The 23,091-nt window shown below is 45.7% G+C and overlaps 2 protein-coding genes across 4 annotated transcripts in view; one reads left to right on the top strand and one right to left on the bottom strand.

The window, feature by feature from the left end:
- The window catches only part of LOC308269098 (uncharacterized protein), a gene marked incomplete at both ends in the record, with an annotated part of 40,405 nt that extends 21,274 nt beyond the window's left edge, over positions 1 to 19,131 (top strand). Inside the window, 2 exons of one of the 3 annotated variants that reach the window (XM_080704256.1) lie at positions 18,409 to 18,752; positions 18,897 to 19,131. In XM_080704256.1, the coding sequence (XP_080560382.1) occupies positions 18,409 to 18,752; positions 18,897 to 19,131 (579 nt within the window). Of the gene's footprint in view, positions 1 to 18,408 lie in introns of those variants that run through there. The other 2 variants (XM_080704254.1, XM_080704255.1) reach the window with 2 other exon arrangements.
- On the bottom strand, positions 16,125 to 16,838 carry LOC308269149 (uncharacterized protein; the record flags this gene model as incomplete). The annotated part of the gene is made up of 1 exon (XM_080704354.1): positions 16,125 to 16,838. One exon carries the CDS (start codon positions 16,836 to 16,838, stop codon positions 16,125 to 16,127), a length of 714 nt encoding a protein of 237 aa, XP_080560480.1.
- Positions 19,132 to 23,091: the final 3,960 nt, after the last annotated feature.

Raw genomic sequence — 23,091 nt, 5'->3', positions numbered from 1 at the left:
CTGGCATGAGACTTCGCGATACAATACAGCAAAGGAGTAGTGGTGACTGAGATACCACAGACTCAAGATCCAGAGCACCCTAAGTAAAGTTGTAGTGACCCAGGGAAGAACTTAGAAAAGGCACAAACTACCGAAATCATGGGAAAGAGGAATAATAATGGAACAATGAATGCCCACAACCCCACAATATCAGAACCTGATAAAACAGAAATTCAGAGATCTCTAGAAGATCAAATCAGAAAAATAACTTTAGAAATAATAGAGGACTTTTGAAAAGAATTCAGAGAGAGTCAAAAAGAGATAAAGGATGCAATCAGTGAAGTAAAGGCCTCAATTCAAAGTATAAAAAACTGATTAGACCACATGGAGAATAGAATCTCACATCTAGAAGATGATCACTCCAAAAATGAACACATAGTTTCTAATTTAGAAAAAAAAATCCATCAGCTGGAATATGACATTGTAGAAATATGGGCTCGTTTTAAGAGAGCTAACCTAAGAATAATGGAATAGAGGAGGGAAAAGAAAGTGAAACCAAAGGTATCAATAATCTCTTCAAGGAAGTAATAGCAGAAAATTTTCCAAACATAGAGCAAGAGGTTGATACACAGGTCCAGGAAACTTATAGAACCCCCATTAGACTGGATCAGAGAAGAGGATCCCCATGCCACATAATTGTCAAAATGACCAATGTGGAAGCCAAGCAGAGAATCTTAAAGGCAACAGAAACAAAAGGACAAGTGACATTCAGAGGCAAACCAATTAGAATCACTCCAGACTTCCCAAACCAAGTCATGAGAGCCAGAAGGGCTTGGAGTAACATATTCCAAACTCTGAAAGAAAGCAACTTCCAACCAAAAATTTCCTACCCAGCAAAACTATCTATCAAATTAGATGGAGAAATAGGAAGCTCCCATGACAAATAGAAACTCAAGGAATTTATGCCTACAAAGCCAGTGCTAGAGAAAATACTCAAGGAGATTAACTGCAAAGAAGAGATAGGTAATACACGCCAGAACCAAAGAAATAATATTTCCCATTCAGCAGACAACTAAGCAAAGAATAATAAACAGTATCTCAAACAGAAATAAAATCTTAACTTGTTAGGAATTAAAAATTATCTCTCTATAATCACACTGAATGTAAACGGCCTCAACTCCCCAAAAAAGACAAAGTGGCAAAATGGATTAAAAACCAGAATCCATCTGTCTGCTGCTTACAAGAAACACACCTTACAAGTAAAGATAGAAACAAACTCAAGGAAAAGGGCTGGAGCAAGGTAACCCATGCTAATGGTACTTGAAGACAAGCAGGAGTAGCAACTATGATATCAGACAAGTTAGACTTCAAACCCAAACTTATTAGAATGGACAAAAAATGTCATATTTTACTGGTAAAAGGAATAATCCAACAAGAGGAAATAACAATAATCAACATCTATGCCCCCAAACATAAGTGCAGCTACTTTCATAAATCAAACTCTTTGTGACATGAAGTCACACATAAATCCCAACACAATAATACTGGCAGACTTCAACACACCTCTCACAACACTAGACCGATCTTCCAGACAAATAGTCAGTAAAGATGCTTCAGATCTAAAGAACACCATTAACCAAATGGACCTGTTGGACACATATAGAATATTTCACCCAACTACAGCAGAGTTTACATTTTTCTCAGCTGCTCACGGAACCTTCTTCAAAATAGATCACATCCTGGAACACAAAATGAGCACTAGCAAATTTTTAAAATGTTACATACTTCCCTGTGTCATTTCAGACCATAATGAAGTGAAACTAGAAATCAACTATAAGAAGACCCCGCGAAACAACATAAACATGTGGAGACTGAACACCACACTTCTGAATGAAGAATGGGTCATAGAAGATGTAAGAGGTGAAATCATGAAATTTCTAGAAACAAATGAAAATAAAGATACAATATATCAAAACCTCTGGGACACTTTGAAGGCAGTATTAAGAGGAAAATTTATAGCACTGAGTGCTCACATAAGAAAAACAGAAATTCTTCAAATAAATAATCTAATGACACACCTCAAAGACCTTGAAAAGCAGGAACAATTGAACCCCAAAGCCAGCAGAAGACAGGAAATTATTAAAATTAGAGCAGAAATTAACAAAATAGAGAATAAAAAAAATACAGAAAATCAACAAAACCAAAAGCTGGTTTCTTGAAAAAATTAACATAATAGATAAACCACTAGCCAACTTAACTAAAGAAAAGAGAGAATCAACCCAAATTATGAAGATAAGGGATGAAGAAGGAGAAATTACCACTGACAGTGTAGAAATCCAGATAATTATCAGAAACTACTTTGAAAAACTATACTCCAACAAAATGGAAAATCTGGAGAAAATCGACAACTTCCTACATAAATACAACCTTCCTAAACTGAGTCAAGCAGATATCGAACACTTAAACCAACCAATAACAGTCAAAGAGATTGAAACAGCAATAAAGAGCTTACCATCAAAGAAAAGCCCAGGACCAGATGGTTTCCTAAGTGAATTCTATAAAACCTTTATGGAAGAGCTAATCCCAATATTCCTCAAACTATTTCATGAAATAGAAAAAACTGGGACTCTCCCAAATACATTCTATGAAGCCAACATCACACTAATACCCAAACTGCATAAAGACAATTCAAGGAAGGAAAACTACAGGCCTATATCTCTGATGAACTTGGATGCAAAACTATTAAACAAAATGCTAGCAACATGCATTCAAAACCACATCAACAAAAACATACACCATGACCAGATAGGGTTCATCCCAGGGATGCAAGGCTGGTTCAATATATAAAAATCAATCCATGTAATTCATCATATAAACAGAATCAAAGACAAAAATCACATGATCATTTCAATAAACACAGAAAAAGCATTTGAAAAATACAACATCCATTTATGATAAAAACACTGCAGAGAAATTAGAATAGAAGGCACATATCTCAACATTATTAAGGCAATCTACAATAAGCCCAACGCCAACATCATATTAAATGGGGAAAAACTTCAAGAATCCCCCCTAAAAACAGAAACGAGACAAGGATGTCCATTATCACCACTTCTCTTCAATATAGTACTAGAGACTCTGACCAGAGCAATAAGGGAAGAAAAGGAAATCAGAGGAGCACAAATAGGAAAAGAAGAACTCAAACTTTCACTATTTGCAGATGACATGATACTATATTTAGAAAACTCAACAAACTAAACCAAAGGCTTAGAGAACTGATCAACAAATTCAGCAAAGTATCTGGATACAAAATCAATCTTAAAAAATCAGAAGCTTTCCTGTATACCAACCATAAATCCCCTGAAAAAGAAATTCAGAAGACACTTCCACTCAGGATCTCCCACAAAAAAATAAAATACTTAGGAATAAACTTGACCAAGGAGGTAAAAGATCTATACAAAGAAAATTATAAAACACTGAAAAGAGAAATCAAAGATCTTAGAAGATGGAAGGATCTTGCATGTTCATGGATTGGCAGAATAAATATCATTAAAATGGCCATCCTCCCAAAAGTGATCTACAGATTTAACGCAATGCCCATTAAAATACCAAGATCATTCCTCACAGACATAGAAAAATCAGTCCTTAAATTTATCTGGAATAACAAAAATCCCAGAATAGCCAAAGTAGTTCTCAGCAACAAAAACCATGCAGGAGGAATCACAATACCTGATTTTAAACTATACTACAAAGCCATTGTTATAAAAAAAAAAAAACAACAGTATGGTACCGGCAAAAAAAAAAAAAAAAAAACAGATATATAGACCAATGGAGCAGAATAGAAGACCCAGAAACAAGTTCACACACTTTCAGCCAATTGATTTTTGACAAAGGGGCTAAAAACATACACTGGAAAAAAGAAAAAGATAGCCTCTTCAACAAATGGTGTTGGCAAAACTGGTTAACCATATGCAGAAAATTGGAAATTAATCCCACTTTCTCACCCTGTACAAGAGTCAATTCAAGATGGATTAAAGACTTGGAAATCAAACCAGAGACATTGAAGCTCCTTGAAGAGGGCAGAGGTCCAACACTGCAACACATAGGCACAGATAAACACTTTCTCAACAAGACCAAAAAGGCACAACAAATTAAAAGGTGACTCAATACATGGGATTGCATGAAACTGAAGAGCTTCTGTTCAGCAAAGGAAACTGTGAAGAACCTCAATCGAGAGCCAACAGATGGGAGAAGATTTTTGCCACCTACACCTCCGATAGAGGACTAATATCTAGAATATACAGAGAACTCAAGAAACTCAACACTAAGAAAACAAAGCATCCAATAACAAAATGGGCAAGTGAACTAAATAGACACTTCACAAAAGAAGAAATTCAAATGGCCAATAAATGCATGAAAAAATGCTCAACATCACTGGCCATCAGAGAGATGCAAATCAAAACTACCCTGAGAATTCACCTAACTCCAACTAGAATGGCAATCCTTCAAAATACAAACAACAACAGATGCTGGCGAGGATGTGAAGAAGTGGGAACTCTAAGACATTGTTGGTGGGATTGCAAATTAGTGCAAGCACTTTGGAAAACAGTATGGAGAATCCTCAGAAGAATGGGAACAAATCTACCATTTGACCCAGCAATACCACTTCTGGGTATCTACCCAAAAGATAGGAAACCAAACTACCAAACTAATGCATGTGTATCTATGTTCATAGCTGCACAATTCACCATAGCCAAACTATGGAACCAGCCAAGATGTCCATCAACAGATGAATGGATCACAAAACTGTGGGGTATGTACACAATTGAATTTTATTCAGGCATTTAAAAAACCTCAATTACATCATTTTCAGGGAAATGGATGGAACTGGAGGACGTTATGTTAAGTGAGATTGGTCACAAAAATAAGAAATCAGATGCTTTTCCTAATATGGGAGAGTTAGGGAGAAACAGGTCTAAGGAGGAACTCTAGGTGAAAAAGGAAATGTTATAGAGGAGCAAACAAGGCAACCTAAAGGAGGAGAAAGGAGGGGGGAAGAGGAAAATCTCTAAAACACACAATGTACTTAAACATATCGAAGTCAACCACTAAGCCAAGCAAGGGAAGGAGGGATGGGGAGGGAATAGGGTGGGAACTGGGTACAGGTTAAATCAGTGATGTGTACATATATGTAAACACAAGTTTTTTTACCCCAATATGATGTATGAATATAATGCATCAATAAAAATTTTTAAAAAAAGAGATAGTAGAAATATAGTAGTACTCTAGTAACCAATGTAGAGTTTCTGATATAGTGTAAGAAGTGCATTTAATACAAGTCAAGGGAGAGATTAAAAAAAAAAGAAAAAAGAGAAGGCATACAAAGGGGAGAGTGGGTATATACAATGGAAAAAGCTTGGGAGAAATTTTGGGAAGAGAGTTAAAACAAACAAAAGAGAACAAAAGAAAACCTCACAAAAATAAAAAACAAACAAACAAAAAAAACCCAGCCAGGCATACACTGTCATACACACAAAAAAAGAACAAAAAAACCCAAACAACACCAGCAAGGAATTAATGCAACCCTATATATCAATGACTTCTCAGGGGTAGATCCTCTGCAGTCGCTCTGTGTAGATACCAGGTGCCATCATCACTTTCCCTCTGTGAGTCTGGTTCTCTGAACCTTCTCAGTCTATGCAGATGGTCGGCATCAATGGGGCTGGTCGGTATCAATATTGAGCAAAGGTCACTCTCCACACTTTGCAATATTTGGGGTCTAGGTCTCTCCCTGCCTCTGTTGATAGCATATCCCTCTGAGACCAAACTCAATGTAGGAGTCTCTGCTCTCCACAGCTAGGGCTGGGCTGGTCTGACTTCTCCCTGGTCACCACGATCGGGAGGTCTGTGGTGTTCCTAGAGAGCCTACTCATTAGGTTTAATGTTGAACATAGTACTTCCCCCCCCACTTTCCACTGATCAGAGCCTGAGTCTGTGAGCTTCTGATAAGATCAACAGCAGAACCTACTCCCACCTCCTATGGGTGGAAGTTTCAGCTGGTCTTTGCACAGGAAGAACTGATGAATCACAACCAACTGATCTGCACTTGCTCACTTCAGCTCCTTGTTTTCCTTTCCTGGTGCCGTGAGGCAAGATGGCGCCAGCATAGCACCCACCCCTGCAATGTGGACAGGTTTCTTTTCTGCTCTCTGGTAGTTTTTCTAGTCTTCTTTTTCTCTGTCCCTTTTATTTATAATTCTTATTCCTCTACTGATAGTGATACTGATACTGGCTCTGTAAAGATTTTTTTTGAGGCAGTGGAGATCAAGTGTCAGCAAGGCTTGTAAACGCTGCTTTCCTCAGCCTCCATCTTCCCAGAAGTCTCCCAAAATTTTATAATCCATTCATCTGTTGATGGACTCCTAGGTTGGTTCCATAGTTTGGCTATTGTGAATTGTGCTGCTATGACCATGGGTGTGTATATCTTACTGTAGTTCTCTGGCTTCTACCCCTTTGGAAAGACACCCAAGAGTGGTGTGGCGGGTTCTAATGGTGGATCCATTTCCAGTTTTCCAAGGACTCTCCACACTCATGTCCACAGTGACTGGACTATGTTACTAGTTTGCAATCCCACCAACAATGTAGAAGAGTGCCTATTTCCCTGCAGTCTTGCCAGCACTCATTGTTACATGACCTTGTTATGATTGCCACTCTGCTTGGGGGTCATGGAATCTCAGTGTAGTTTGATTAGCATCTCCCTGATGGCTAATGATGCTGAACATCTTCTATGCTTTTCTTGGCCATTTGTATCTCCTCTTCTGTGAAAAGCCTGTTCAATTCAGTAGCCTATTTCTTGATTGAGTTCTTTGCTTTTCTACTGTAAAGTTTTTAAGTTCTTTGTATATTCTAGATATCAGATCTGTTAGAGGGATAGCGGGTAAAGAACTTCTCCCATTCCACAGGCTTTCTCTTTAGAATCGTGTGTGTGTGTGTGTGTGTGTGTGTGTGTGTGTGTGTGTGTGTGTGTGTTACTGGGGCTGGAACCAGGGGCATTCAACCTCTGAGCTCCATTCTCAGCCCTATTTTTTATTTTTTATTTATAAACAGGGTCTCACTGAATTGCGAAGAGCCTAGCTAAGTAGCTGAGGCTGTCTGTGAACCAAATCCTCCTTCTCAGCCTCCCACAAGCATGTGCCACCACACTCAGGTCTCTTCAGACTCTTGATGGTTTCCTTTGATCAGCAGAAATGTTTTATTTTGATGCCATTTCATGATCGATTCTTGTTTTAATTACATGAGCTTTGGGGGTCTTGTTGAAGTGGTTTCTACCTGTGCCTATATGTTGGAGTGTTGAACCTATGCCCTCCTCCAAAAGCTTCATAGACTCTGGGCTAACTTCTGGGTCTTTGAACCAATGCCAGTTGATTTCTGTCCAGGGTGAGAGAAAAGAATTAATTTCCATTTTTCTCCAGGTGGATAGCCAGATCCTCCAGCACCATTCATTGAAAAGGATACCTTGTCTCCTGTCTCAGGCTCCCAAGTACTGAGATCATAGGACTGCACTACCATGCCCAGCTTAGACCCTGATTCTTAAATTTCTCCAGCTCTTAACTGAGGATAAAGCTTCCAGCACATGAGCCCTTCCTCTGTCTAGGTAACAATGTGCATCCACAGATCACCCACTTTCATTGCTGAATGGTGTCCAGTATGGACACATGGCACATTGTGTTCATCCCCCACCACAGAGACAGGATGGACGACCACTGGAGGTTTAATCTGGATGCTGTATCGATCTGTTTTCTATTGTGTAACAAAACATCCAAGACTGGTTAACTTTACAAAGAAGAGAGATGTGTTTATTTCACAGTCCTGGGGTATCCAAGAGCATGGAGCTGGCATCTGCTTGACTCGGGGAGGGCTGCGTGATGGATTGTACCACTATGGCTGGAATGTGTGTTAGGAATGAGTGTGTGTGAGGAAGAAGGACCCAGGGGAGAAGCCAAGCTCCTGATGAGAACCCAGTCTTTCAGGAGCTGATCAGTTCCTGAGAGTAGTGTGAGATCTCTTCCTTCTTCTGGACCCTCCTCCTAAGCCTTTGTCCCCACAGCTGTGGACTGAGCCCCCAGTACATGAGTCTTGGGGTCACACGTGCACCATCTCAGACAGCTGACATCAGGCCGACGAGGCCACAGGCACCAAGAGTGGGCGGTTTGCCTGCTCCCAGTGTTGCCTCCTGGAGGGAGCCGTGTGGCTCACGTAATGGATGGACAGAGCCTGCAGAGGAGCCTGCTGGGGCCGGGGCTTTGGGGCGGCACAAGGCCCCAAAGGTGGTTGAAGCTCTTGCTCGTACCCTAGGAGGGAGCAGTCAGGCTTTTTTGAGACTGATCAGACGGGTGCAGAGGAAAAGTGAGAGGTGATCCTCAAAGCTGTGTGCATAAACATCCAAAGGAAGCCAGACTCCTCGTGCTCCTGGTCCCCTGCTCTGTGGGGCACATGGAGATCAGCTCCAACTTTGGGTGAGCTGAGCAAAGCAGGTGGAACCTTAGTGAGCCTATTTCCAGGTCCACACAAGGTTACTTGCTAGGATAGTCAGAATGAATGCTGGGTCCTCTACAAAGTGTTTGTTCAGCTTCACCGGACTCAGCCACACTTTCCCCAGAGGCTGTGCCATGTGGACAAACTCACTGGTTGGTGGCCTGTCTGGTTTGCTGCCCATCCCTGCCAGCACGTGGTGTTATCAGTGTTTAATTTTTAAGTTAGACATTCTAAAAGATGCGTTGTGGTCTCTTGTTATGCATTTATTCATGTTTTCTCTGGGTGGTCGTAAGCTGAACGCCATCCTTGGGCTCACTTGCTGTTCACTGTCCTCTTCTGTGAAATGTCTTTCCGTGTCATTGGTCTACGCTCCATTTGGAGCATTTTCTCACTGTTTAGAGAGTCTTTGTATTTTGGATCCCAGCCCTTTGCCCCATATGTGGGTAATTTTTCCCTACTATATGTTTATTCCCCCGCTCACTTCATAAGACCTCTCTCAGAGCAATACTTTACTTTTATGAAGTCCTATTCATCAGTTTTTTTCTTTTTTTTAATTTTTTTAAATTTATTTTTTTATTTTTTTATTTTTATTGGTGCACTGTATTCATACATCATAGTGGGATACAAACTTTTGTAGACATACATGCACACATCGCCCAGTCAGCCCCCACCCGATCCCCACCCCATTCTCTCCCCATCCCTCCCTCCCATGCTTGGCTTAGTGGTTGACATCTAGTATTATAGCAATTTATTTAAAATTAAAAATGATAATTTCACATAACAGTTTCATTTGTCTGATACCAAGCTTTTGATGACTTAAAGATAAAATTTCAATATTTCTTTTTACTTTCTTTCTTACCAGAGAATATTTTTTTCTATTTTTTTAGGTAAAACTATCATATATTTATATATTTATTTTTCAGAAAAAAACTCTATCCTAATATGGAATATGGACTCTAGATACCAAAAAAGATCTTGAAAAAGAACAAAGCTAGAAGATATATATTTTCTGATTTCAAACCATATAAAGCTACAATAATTGAAACAGTGTACTACTATTGTAAAGGCAGATATATAAACCATTGGAGTTAAATAAAAGCCTAGAGCTAAAGTCTTCCCTATATTGTCAAGTTATTTTTGACAAGGTTTCCATGAACATTTGGTGGGGGAAATAATAATCTTTTAACTAAATATTGTTGAAACATAATAATTACATGGAAAAGAATAAAATTGGACCCTCACCTAATCCCATATACAAGTATTAACTCAAAATAGATAAAAGACCTAAATATAAATCTTAAGACTATAAACTTTTAGGAGAAAATCTGGGTCATAAAACCTCACAACATTGAAATTGGCAGTGATTTCTTGGTTATGATTTCAATGGCACAGGCAACAGAAGAGTATACAAACTCCCTAAAAAATAAAAAACATATTGTATATCCAAAGACAATGTAAACAGAGTTAACAGTTACTAATAGAATGGGATAAAATATTTCCAAATGCTATATCTGAAGGTATATTAATATTCCAACTAGAAATCCTAAAAATTAACAACAATAAAGGCAAACAATACCATTTAGAGATAGGTAAAAGACTAACATAAATAATGAATCTCCACAGATAACCAATCTTAGTTGTCTGTTGGATGGAAAATCTTGTTTCTCTAGTTCTGATGTGTGTTACCTATTTCTTCTTTGTAGTTAATCTCTTTGAGTATTTTCTCTAGTGCTGGTTTTGAAGACATAAATTCCTTCAGTTTCTGTTTGTCATGGGAGCTTCTTATTTCTCCATCTAATTTGATAGAAAGTTTTGCTGGGTAGGAAATTTTTGGCTGGAAGTTGTTTTCTTTCAAAATTGGGAATATGTTATTCCAAGCCCTTCTGGCTCTCATAACTTGGTTTGGGAAGTCTGGAGTGATTCTAATTGGTTTGCCTCTGAATGTCACTTGGCCCTTTGCTTTTGTTGCCTTTAAGATTCTCTGCTTGGCTTCCACATTGGTCATTTTGACAACTATGTGGTGTGGGGATTCTCTTCTTCGATCCTGTCTAAAGGGAGTTCTATACGTTTCCTGGACCTGCATATCGACCTCTTGCTCTATGTTTGGAAAATTTTCTGCTATTACTTCCTTGAAGAGATTGTTGATCCCTTTGGTTTCACTTTCTTTTCCCTCCTCTATTCCAATTATTCTTAGGTTAGCTCTCTTAAAATGGGCCCACATTTCTTCAATATCAGATTCCTGCTGTCGGATAATTTTTCCTAGATTAGAAACTATGCGTTCATTTTTGGAATGATCATCTTCTAAGAGTGAGATTCTGTTCTCCATGTGTTCTAATCGGTTGTTTGTGCTTTGAATTGAGGCCTTTACTTCATTAATTGCATCCTTTATCTCTTTTTGGCTCTCTCTGAGTTCTTTTCGAAGCACCTCTATTATTTCTACAGTTATTTTCCTGATTTGATCTTCTAGAAATCTCTGATTTTCTGTTTTACCAGGTTCTGATGTTGTGGGGTTGTGAGCATTCATTGCTCCAGTATTATTCCTCTTTCCCATGATTTCGGAAGTTTGTGCCTTCTCTGGGTTCTTCCCTTGGGTCACTATGACTTCACTTAAGGTGCTCTGGATCTCGAGTCAGTAGTATCTCAGACCCCACTACTCCTTTATTGGATTGTATCACAGAGTCTCCGACCCAGAGAGTCGATAGAGGCTGCTTTAGACTGTGGGGGGTGCCAGGTTGCACGTTCTCCTATGCTGTGAAATCACTGCCACCGCCCCTCCCCCACTGGGTCAAGTCCCAGTGAGTACAGTACTGGGATTTCTCCACTGTGGCCCGCAATTTGACTCACTGTTCTTGAGTACGCAGATGTAGCTGTACTGAATTCGGTGAATTCGGTGCTGTTGCCGCCGGTGGCAATATGGCGCCGCTGCTACACCCTCGGCTATGGGGCTGGCGTTTTTTTTTTTTCCTTGGTTTTGATTTCCACTCTGAATCCCTGCAGCGTGTGCTGAGCTCAGCCACTGGAAGCTTTAGATGCCCTCTGTGCCGAGAAATCCCACCTGGCTGTTCCTCAGCGGCTCCCCTCGGCTTGCTGTGGCCGTCCCGTGAATTCGCGGGTGCCGCCAGCAGTATGGCGCTGCTGCCGCGTCCTCGGGCGTGAAGCCGCGTCCTCGGGCGTGAGGATCTCCTCTGTGGCTCTGTTCTCAGTCCGCTTTCTCTCTGGAGCCTGGTGATTTTTTTTGTTTCTCTGGTGATGTTGTTTTCTGGCTTTGAAAGGCGCTGATTTTGTGGTAATGGATATTTGTTGTTAGCGGGCTCTTAAGCCCTGCTTTTCTCGGTCGCCATCTTCCCGGCTCCATCTAATTTGATAGAAAGTTTTGCTGGGTAGCAAATTTTTGGCTGGAAGTTGTTTTCTTTCAGATTTTGGAATATGTTACTCCAAGCCCTTCTGGCTCTCATGACTTGGTTTGGGAAGTCTGGAGTGATTCTAATTGGCTTGCCTCTGAATGTCACTTGGCCCTTTGTTTTTGTTGCCTTTAACATTCTCTGCTTGGCTTCCACATTGGTCATTTTGACAATTATGTGGCGTGGGGATCCTCTTCTCCGATCCTGTCTAAAGGGAGTTCTATAAGTTTCGTGCACCTGTGTATCAACCTCTTGCTCTATGTTTGGAAAATTTTCTGCTATTACTTCCTTGAAGAGATTGTTGATCCCTTTGGTTTCACTTTCTTTTCCCTCCTCTATTCCAATTATTCTTAGGTAGCTCTCTTAAAATGGGCCCATATTTCTTCAATATCAGATTCCTGCTGTCGGATAATTTTTCCTAGATTAGAAACTATGCGTTCATTTTTGGAATGATCATCTTCTAAGAGTGAGATTCTGTTCTCCATGTGGTCTAATCGGTTGCTTGTGCTTTGAATTGAGGCCTTTACTTCATTGATTGCATCCTTTATCTCTTTTTGGCTCTCTCTGAGTTCTTTTCGAAGCACCTCTATTATTTCTACAGTTATTTTCCTGATTTGATCTTCTAGAAATCTCTGATTTTCTGTTTTATCAGGTTCTGATGTTGTGGGGTTGTGGGCATTTATTGCTCCAGTATTATTCCTCTTTCCCATGATTTCGGAAGTTTGTGCCTTCTCTGGGTTCTTCCCTTGGGTCACTATGACTTCACTTAAGGTGTTCTGGATCTCGAGTCAGTAGTATCTCAGACCCCACTACTCCTTTACTGGGTTGTATCACAGAGTCTCTGACCCAGAGAGTCGATAGAGGCTGCTTTAGACTGTGGGGGGTGCCAGGTTGCACGTTCTCCTATGGTGTGATATCTCTGCCACCGCCCCTCCCCCACTGGGTCAAGTCCCAGGGAGTACAGTACTGGGATTTCTTCTCTGTGGCCTGCAATTTGACTCACTGTTCTTGAGTACGCAGATGTCACTGTACTAGATTCGGTGAATTCGCTGCTGCTGCCGCCGGTGGCAATATGGCGCCGCTGCCACGCCCTCGGCTGTGAGGCTGGTGTATTTCTTCTTGGTTTTGATTTCCACTCTGAATTCCTGCGGCAAGTGCTGAGCTCAGCCACTGGGAGCTTTAGATTTTACCTGCAGCGAGAAATCCCGCCTGGCTGTTCCGCAGCGGCTCACCTCGTCTTGCTGTAGCCGTCCGGTGAATTTGCCGCTGCCACCAGCAGTATGGCGCTGCTGCCGCATCCTCGGGCAGAAGGCCGGTTATCTCTTCTGTGGCTCTGAGCTCGGTTCTCAGTCCGCTTTCTCTCTGGAGCCTGGTGACTTTTTTGTTTCTGGTGATGGTGTTTTCTGGCTATGAAAGGCGCGGATTTTGTGGTAATGGAGATTGGTTGTTAGCAGGGCTCTTAATCCCCGCTTTTCTCGGTCGCCATCTTCCCGGAAGTCCAGTTTTTTTCTTAGAAGAACCACCTCACTTGAGCCATGTCAACGAATGTCTCACTTGCCCTAAAGTCTTAAAATTTTCTCCTTTATGTTTTGTTCTAAAAGATTTGTAGTTTTATGTTTCATGATCTGTTTTGAGTTATAACAAACATGAAGCTTGAGTCAAGATTCTTTTTCTCCCCCCAAAATGTCTAGTTCTTCCAAGTAGTTTTGAAGAAATGTCCTTCCACAGTTGTATTGATTTTGTGCCTTCAGCAAAGAGATAAAAGCTGTGCTCGTGTGAGTTGCTTGTGCACTCACTGTCCTGCTCACTGCTCTGTGTCTTTCCTCTGTCACTACCACACTGTCCTGCAACTTTCAAATAGTATTGCTTCCCTCGTTACCTTCTCTTTGGAGATTGTTTTGGGTACTCTAGTCCTCTTATCTTTCTATATAAATTGTAGAATCAGGTCAACGGCTACCATGAATCCTGCAGAGATTTAGGTAGGGAAGATTTTTTAGAGTTATAATTTCAGAAAATTGACTTTTTTCCTATTCTGTACTAGAGATTGACCCACAGGCATTCTATGTCTAAGCCATACCCCCAGGGCTATTTTTTAAATTTATTTTGAAATAGGGTCTCACCAAGTAGCAGAACCTGACCCTGAACCTGTAATCCTCCTAGGTGAGCCTCTCGAGTAGTAGAATTATAAGCATCCAGCACCAAACCCAAATGAGAACTGATATTTTTACTATATAAATCTTCCCATCCATGAATATGGTATGTCTCCCTATTGCTATATGTCTTTAATTTATCTCATTAGCAATTTTGTATTTTTCAGCATACAGATTCTGTCTTTTTGTAAAATTATGCTTATATATTTTGGGATTGATTATACAAGATACTGTGCTTTAAATTTTAGTTTCTAATTATTTGCTGCTATCATATAGATATGTGATGTGTTTTGCGTATTGTCCTTTGTTGATCTTGCATTAGTGACTTTGCTAAGAATTCATTTATTCACTCCAAGAGTGTTTTTTGTTTGTTTGATTGGTTGTTTGATTGGTTTGCATTCAAAGGGCCTCACTAAGTAGTTCAGGCTGTTTGCAAACTGTGATCCTCTGGTCTCAGCCTCCCAAATCCTGGGGTTACAACCGTGTGCCACCACCTGGAAAAAAGTATGTGGTTTGAATTTGGAGGGCTGTTTTTTTTTTTTTTTTTTTTTTTTTTTGGTGGTACTGGGGTTCCTGGAAGCCCTTCTACCTCAGCGCTACACTCCCAGACCTATTTTATACTTTTTTATTTTTGGAAACAGGGTCGTTTAGCCAGCACGGCTGGACTCGAACTGGTGCGATCCTCCTGTCTTCGCCTCCCAAGCCCAAGGATTACAAGCGTGCGCCACCACGCCTGGCTGGTTTTTTTTGGTTCTTGTTACACTGCACAGAAATTTAACCCACATGTCCTCATCCCTCCTGCCATGAGCAGCAGGCTCCACTCAATCAGAATGGATCCTGGGAGCTTCCTGGTCCTCAGCTCTGATCGCCTCCACCCACACCTGAGCCCGAGCCGGTCCTGTGGAGTCACCAGCCACACGGTCTGCAGTGCAGTGCTACTCCAATACAAGGCCACCGCATCCACGAGGACGTCCATCAATCCCCACCTACCAAATGAGCTTCCAGAACTTTCAGCCACCTCCCAGCCCTGCTTAGACTCACCCAGTGGCTTCCTAGCATTCAGCAGGAGACGGAGCACCTTTGCCTTCAGTGCCCGGCACACCCGCGGTACAGCTTCTCCTGGTCTCACACTTCTGTGAGCTGTAGGTGTACCGATGCCGACTCTCCTGTGTGCTTTGGGTGTGCAGGACCGTGTGCTAGGTCCTTGGCATGGCCAGACCTCTAACATTCACCACGCAGGGTGAATGGATGCTCACGTACCCTGTTCTGCAGAAGAAACAGAGGTGTCAAGAGGACCAATGATTGGCCGAGGTCTGGTGCAGTATCTGTCCCCGAGTCCTGAGTCAGAGCCCAGTCCACCCCCAGTGAGCCCACGGGGCCAGCCTCTGTGTCCTGGACATCTCTGCGCCCCTGAGCCCTGCAGGCCTTTCCAGGACTCTCTAATGGAGGTCACCTTCTGCCCTCCCTCCTGTCCCCTGAGTCTCCTGTCTCCTCTCAGACTCTGCGGTCTGCTCCTGTCCCCTCCTGCCGTCCTGCAGTGTGGATCCCCAACTGTCTTGGAATACCAGGTACAGACAGAGATGGCGGCCACTAGGAGTGGAAAAATGTTCACCACGAGAACTGAATTGTGTGCAGAGGGAAGGCGTTTATTTAAAGATCACACAGGGCCCCATCTGGGCAAAGTATGCAGGGAGAAAAGAAAGTCGGTGTGAAGGTTTAATGGGTCCCCAAAGACCTGGAGGCGCCTGGGAGGCCATGGCAGGAGGGATCCAGGGCTCAGGAGCTGGGGCTCTACAGGGGCTGCGGGTCTACACAGAAAGACTGAGGACCACAGTCTTCAGAGTGGGGCTGGGGCGCAGCTTCTCATTAGGGGTGCTGGTAGAGAAGATCGTGCCCTCCTCCGCAGCCACCCGATGGACGCCCAGCTCAGGAGGCTGAGGAAAGAGTGTTCTGGAGACAGATGAGATTAGAGCTTCATGGAGAGGCGATGCAGCCCAGGACACTAGGTGCAGCCTCAGAAACCCCAAAGGGCAGGGTTACCTGAGAGTGCGGCACAGCCTCAGATCTTGCACTGGCAGCACACGGGGGCACAGCAGCTGGACTGGCCGCAGCAGGGCTTGCAGCAGCTGGACTGGCCGCAGCAGGGCTTGCAGCAGCTGGACTGGCAGCAGGATGACCCACAGCCTGAGGAACAGCAGGGCTTGCAGCAGCTGGACTGGCAGCAGCAGGGCTTACAGCAGCTGGACTGGCAGCAGGATGACCCACAGCCTGAGGAACAGCAGGGCTTGCAGCAGCTGGACTGGCAGCAGCAGGGCTTACAGCAGCTGGACTGGCAGCAGCAGGGCTTACAGCAGCTGGACTGGCAGCAGGATGACCCACAGCCTGAGGAACAGCAGGGCTTGCAGCAGCTGGACTGGCAGCAGCAGGGCTTACAGCAGCTGGACTGACAGCAGCTGGACTTACAGCCTCCACAGGAGCCACAGCCCCCCTTGGAGCCCCCACAGGAGCCACAGCCCCCCTTGCAGCCCCCACAGGAGCCACAGCTGGAGCAGCAGCAGGCCGGCACACAGCAGCACACGGGCTTGCAGCAGCACACAGGCACACAGCAGCTGGAGCCACAGCCCCCACAGCTGGAGCCGCAGCCCCCACAGCTGGAGCCGCAGCCCCCACAGCTGGAGCCACAGCCCCCACAGCTGGAGCCGCAGCCCCCACAGCTGGAGCCGCAGCCCCCACAGCTGGAGCCACAGCCTCCGGAGCAGCCACAGCAGCCCATGGTTCTGGTGGTCGAGGTGGTGGTGGGAGGTGTAGGTTGATAGAGGTGTGCGGTGTGGAGCCTCCTGAACTGAACCTTTATATACCTGCCCGGGTGCTGCAGGCCCCTGGGCACTTCCTGATTACCTCGGTGTGTTTCCCAGAGAAGTCATGTGCCCTGTAAGTCACACAACCTTGCTTCCCTGTGACACGCCCTCGTCTCATGCGCTTGCCGCTCCTGAGCTGGGTCCCGCTGCCACTGTTCTGATCCTTTCTGCCCTCTCTTGTTCAGTGCTGACCTGGTGAACACACCCAGCTTGCCTCCCTCGGCCTCCTGTCCCCGGGCTGCTGCCCTGGCCCTCTGCCTGAGGCCCACCTGCCTCGGCTTCCAGGGACAAGGTCCCCACGTCCAGGACCTGGGCTGTTGGGGACGTCCCTTTCTCTCCCTCCTTTGCGACCCCGCTTCCTGCAGCCCCGGGTCTTTCTTCAGTCCTCCTCAAGGCCCCGATGCTCCTGGCCTCTCCGCTCTCCTGCTGCGCACATTCAGAGGCCGCACAGGCAGAGGCCTCACGGGGAGCTTGCCTGGGTCCCCAACCAGCACAGGCCTCGAGACGACAGGGCGGGTCCACAGGTGGTCCCAGCTTCTGGGTCGGGAACCTCGGGTCTGGTCTGTCACCCCAGGCCTTGAGCAGTGCGTAAGATATTCTGGAACATTTGGCTCTCTCTCTCTCTCTCTCTCTCTCTCTCTCTCTCTCTCTCTCTCTCTCTCTCTCTCTCCCCCCTCCCCACCCCTACCTCCTCTGGGCTCAATCTTGGCCTCTGCACCGCAGAGTGCCTGATTGGCAGTCATGGCCCTTCTCTCCTGCCGAGAGAGAGAGAGAGAGAGAGAGAGAGAGAGAGAGAGAGAGAATATCTTACGCACTGCTCAAGGCCTGAGGTGACACACCAGACCCGAGGTTCCCGACCCAGAGGCTGCGGCCACCTGTGGACCCGCCCTGTCGTCTCGAGGCCTGTGCAGGTTGGGGACCCAGGCAAGCTCCCCGTGAGGCCTCTGCCTGTGCGGCCTCTGAATGTGCGCAGCAGGAGAGCGGAGAGGCCAGGAGCATCAGGGCCTTCAGGAGGACTGAAGAAAGACCCGGGGCTGCAGGAAGCGGGGTCGTAAAGGAGGGAGAGAAAGGGACGTCCCCAACAGCCCGAGGTCCTGGACATGGGGACCTTGTCCCTGGAAGCCGAGGCAGGTGGGCCTCAGGCAGAGGGCCAGGGCAGCAGCCCGGGGACAGGAGGCCGAGGGAGGCAAGCTGGGTGTGTTCACCAGGTCAGCACTGAACAAGAGAGGGCAGAAAGGATCAGAACAGTGGCAGCGGGACCCAGCTCAGGAGCGGCAAGCGCATGAGACGAGGGCGTGTCACAGGGAAGCAAGGTTGTGTGACTTACAGGGCACATGACTTCTCTGGGAAACACACCGAGGTAATCAGGAAGTGCCCAGGGGCCTGCAGCACCCGGGCAGGTATATAAAGGTTCAGTTCAGGAGGCTCCACACCGCACACCTCTATCAACCTACACCTCCTACCACCACCTAAACCACCAGAACCATGGGCTGCTGTGGCTGCTCCGGAGGCTGTGGCTCCAGCTGTGGGGGCTGTGGCTCCAGCTGTGGGGGCTGTGGCTCCAGCTGTGGGGGCTGCGGCTCCAGCTGTGGGGGCTGCGGCTCCAGCTGTGGGGGCTGTGGCTCCAGCTGCTGTGTGCCTGTGTGCTGCTGCAAGCCCGTGTGCTGCTGTGTGCCGGCCTGCTGCTGCTCCAGCTGTGGCTCCTGTGGGGGCTGCAAGGGGGGCTGTGGCTCCTGTGGGGGCTCCAAGGGGGGCTGTGGCTCCTGTGGAGGCTGTAAGTCCAGCTGCTGTCAGTCCAGCTGCTGTAAGCCCTGCTGCTGCCAGTCCAGGTGCTGCAAGCCCTGCTGTTCCTCAGGCTGTGGGTCATCCTGCTGCCAGTCCAGCTGCTGTAAGCCCTGCTGCTGCCAGTCCAGCTGCTGCAAGCCCTGCTGCTGCCAGTCCAGCTGCTGCAAGCCCTGCTGCTGCCAGTCCAGCTGCTGCAAGCCCTGCTGTTCCTCAGGCTGTGGGTCATCCTGCTGCCAGTCCAGCTGCTGTAAGCCCTGCTGCTGCCAGTCCAGCTGCTGCAAGCCCTGCTGTTCCTCAGGCTGTGGGTCATCCTGCTGCCAGTCCAGCTGCTGCAAGCCCTGCTGCGGCCAGTCCAGCTGCTGCAAGCCCTGCTGCGGCCAGTCCAGCTGCTGTGCCCCCGTGTGCTGCCAGTGCAAGATCTGAGGCTGTGCCGCACTCTCAGGTAACCCTGCCCTTTGGGGTTTCTGAGGCTGCACCTAGTGTCCTGGGCTGCATCGCCTCTCCATGAAGCTCTAATCTCATCTGTCTCCAGAACACTCTTTCCTCAGCCTCCTGAGCTAGGCGTCCATCGGGTGGCTGCGGAGGAGGGCACGATCTTCTCTACCAGCACCCCTAATGAGAAGCTGCGCCCCAGCCCCACTCTGAAGACTGTGGTCCTCAGTCTTTCTGTGTAGACCCGCAGCCCCTGTAGAGCCCCAGCTCCTGAGCCCTGGATCCCTCCTGCCATGGCCTCCCAGGAGCCTCCAGGTCTTTGGGGACCCATTAAACCTTCACACCGACTTTCTTTTCTCCCTGCATACTTTGCCCAGATGGGGCCCTGTGTGATCTTTAAATAAACGCCTTCCCTCTGCACACAATTCAGTTCTCGTGGTGAACATTTTTCCACTCCTAGTGGCCGCCATCTCTGTCTGTACCTGGTATTCCAAGACAGTTGGGGATCCACACTGCAGGACGGCAGGAGGGGACAGGAGCAGACCACAGAGTCTGAGAGGAGACAGGAGACTCAGGGGACAGGAGGGAGGGCAGAAGGTGACCTCCATTAGAGAGTCCTGGAAAGGCCTGCAGGGCTCAGGGGCGCAGAGATGTCCAGGACACAGAGGCTGGCCCCGTGGGCTCACTGGGGGTGGACTGGGCTCTGACTCAGGGCTTGGGGACAGATACTGCACCAGACCTCGGCCAATCATTGGTCCTCTTGACACCTCTGTTTCTTCTGCAGAACAGGGTACGTGAGCATCCATTCACCCTGCGTGGTGAATGTTAGAGGTCTGGCCATGCCAAGGACCTAGCACACGGTCCTGCACACCCAAAGCACACAGGAGAGTCGGCATCGATACACCTACAGCTCACAGAAGTGTGAGACCAGGAGGAGCTGTACCACGGGTGTGCCGGGCACTGAAGGCAAAGGTGCTCCGTCTCCTGCTGAACGCTAGGAAGCCACTGGGTGAGTCTAAGCAGGGCTGGGAGGTGGCTGAAAGTTCTGGAAGCTCATTTGGTAGGTGGGGATTGATGGACGTCCTCGTGGATGCGGTGGCCTTGTATTGGAGTAGCACTGCACTGCAGACCGTGTGGCTGGTGACTCCACAGGACCGGCTCGGGCTCAGGTGTGGGTGGAGGCGATCAGAGCTGAGGACCAGGAAGCTCCCAGGATCCATTCTGATTGAGTGGAGCCTGCTGCTCATGGCAGGAGGGATGAGGACATGTGGGTTAAATTTCTGTGCAGTGTAACAAGAACCAAAAAAAACCAGCCAGGCGTGGTGGCGCACGCTTGTAATCCTTGGGCTTGGGAGGCGAAGACAGGAGGATCGCACCAGTTCGAGGCCAGCCGTGCTGGCTAAACGACCCTGTTTCCAAAAATAAAAAAGTATAAAATAGGTCTGGGAGTGTAGCGCTGAGGTAGAAGGGCTTCCAGGAACCCCAGTACCACCAAAAAAAAAAAAAAAAAAAAAAAACAGCCCTCCAAATTCAAACCACATACTTTTTTCCAGGTGGTGGCACACGGTTGTAACCCCAGGATTTGGGAGGCTGAGACCAGAGGATCACAGTTTGCAAACAGCCTGAACTACTTAGTGAGGCCCTTTGAATGCAAACCAATCAAACAACCAATCAAACAAACAAAAAACACTCTTGGAGTGAATAAATGAATTCTTAGCAAAGTCACTAATGCAAGATCAACAAAGGACAATACGCAAAACACATCACATATCTATATGATAGCAGCAAATAATTAGAAACTAAAACTTAAAGCACAGTATCTTGTATAATCAATCCCAAAATATATAAGCATAATTTTACAAAAAGACAGAATCTGTATGCTGAAAAATACAAAATTGCTAATGAGATAAATTAAAGACATATAGCAATAGGGAGACATACCATATTCATGGATGGGAAGATTTATATAGTAAAAATATCAGTTCTCAGTTGGGTTTGGTGCTGGATGCTTATAATTCTACTACTCGAGAGGCTCACCTAGGAGGATTACAGGTTCAGGGTCAGGCTCTGCTACTTAGTGAGACCCTATTTCAAAATAAATTTAAAAAATAGCCCTGGGGGTATGGCTTAGACATAGAATGCCTGTGGGTCAATCTCTAGTACAGAATAGGAAAAAAGTCAATTTTCTGAAATTATAACTCTAAAAAATCTTCCCTACCTAAATCTCTGCAGGATTCATGGTAGCCGTTGACCTGATTCTACAATTTATATAGAAAGATAAGAGGACTAGAGTACCCAAAACAATCTCCAAAGAGAAGGTAACGAGAGAAGCAATACTATTTGAAAGTTGCAGGACAGTGTGGTAGTGACAGAGTAAAGACACAGAGCAGTGAGCAGGACAGTGAGTGCACAAGCAACTCACACGAGCACAGCTTTTATCTCTTTGCTGAAGGCACAAAATCAATACAACTGTGGAAGGACATTTCTTCAAAACTACTTGGAAGAACTAGACATTTTGGGGAGAGAAAAAGAATCTTGACTCAAGCTTCACGTTTGTTATAACTCAAAACAGATCATGAAACATAAAACTACAAATCTTTTAGAACAAAACATAAAGGAGAAAATTTTAAGACTTTAGGGCAAGTGAGACATTCGTTGACATGGCTCAAGTGAGGTGGTTCTTCTAAGAAAAAAACTGGACTTCCGGGAAGATGGCGACCACGAAAAGCGGGGATTAAGAGCACTGCTAACAACCAATCTCCAATACCACAAAATCAGCGCCTTTCATAGCCAGAAAACACCATCACCAGAAACAAAAAAGTCACCAGGCTCCAGAGAGAAAGCGGACTGAGAACAGAGCTCAGAGCCACAGAGGAGATAACCGGCCTTCTGCCCGAGGATGCGGCAGCAGCGCCATACTGCTGGTGGCAGCGGCAAATTCACCGGACGGCTACAGCAAGACGAGGTGAGCCGCTACGGAACAGCCAGGCGGGATTTCTCGCTGCAGGTAAAATCTAAAGCTCCCAGTGGCTGAGCTCAGCACATGCCGCAGGAATTCAGAGTGGAAATCAAAACCAAGAAGAAATACACCAGCCTCACAGCCGAGGGCGTGGCAGCGACGCCATATTGCCACCGGCGGCAGCAGCAGCGAATTCACCGAATCTAGTACAGTGACATCTGCGTACTCAAGAACAGTGAGTCAAATTGCAGGCCACAGAGAAGAAATCCCAGTACTGTACTCCCTGGGACTTGACCCAGTGGGGGAGGGGCCGTGGCAAAGATATCACACCATAGGAGATTGTGCAACCTGGCACCCCCCACAGTCTAAAGCAGCCTCTATCAACTCTCTGGGTCGGAGACTCTGTGATACAACCCAGTAAAGGAGTAGTGGGGTCTGAGATACTACTGACTCGAGATCCAGAGCACCTTAAGTGAAGTCATAGTGACCCAAGGGAAGAACCCAGAGAAGGCACAAACTTCCGAAATCATGGGAAAGAGGAATAATACTGGAGCAATAAATGCCCACAACATCAGAACCTGATAAAACAAAAATCAGAGATTTCTAGAAGATCAAATCAGGAAAATAACTGTAGAAATAATAGAGGTGCTTCGAAAAGAACTCAGAGAGAGCCAAAAAGAGATAAAGGATGCAATCAATGAAGTAAAGGCCTCAATTCAAAGCACAAGCAACCGATTAGACCACATGGAGAACAGAATCTCGCTCTTAGAAGATGATCATTCCAAAAATGAACGCATAGTTTCTAATCTAGAAAAAAATATCCGACAGCAGGAATCTGATATTGAAGAAATATGGGCCCATTTTAAGAGAGCTAACCTAAGAATAATTGGAATAGAGGAGGGAAAAGAAAGTGAAACCAAAGGGATCAACAATCTCTTCAAGGAAGTAATAGCAGAAAATTTTCCAAACATAGAGCAAGAGGTTGATACACA

This window comes from Muscardinus avellanarius (assembly GCF_963383645.1).
Source record: "Muscardinus avellanarius genome assembly, chromosome: 1".
Lineage (NCBI taxonomy): Eukaryota > Metazoa > Chordata > Mammalia > Rodentia > Gliridae > Muscardinus > Muscardinus avellanarius.
Note: the sequence above shows the minus strand (reverse complement) of the source record. Positions and strands in the feature narration are given on the sequence as shown.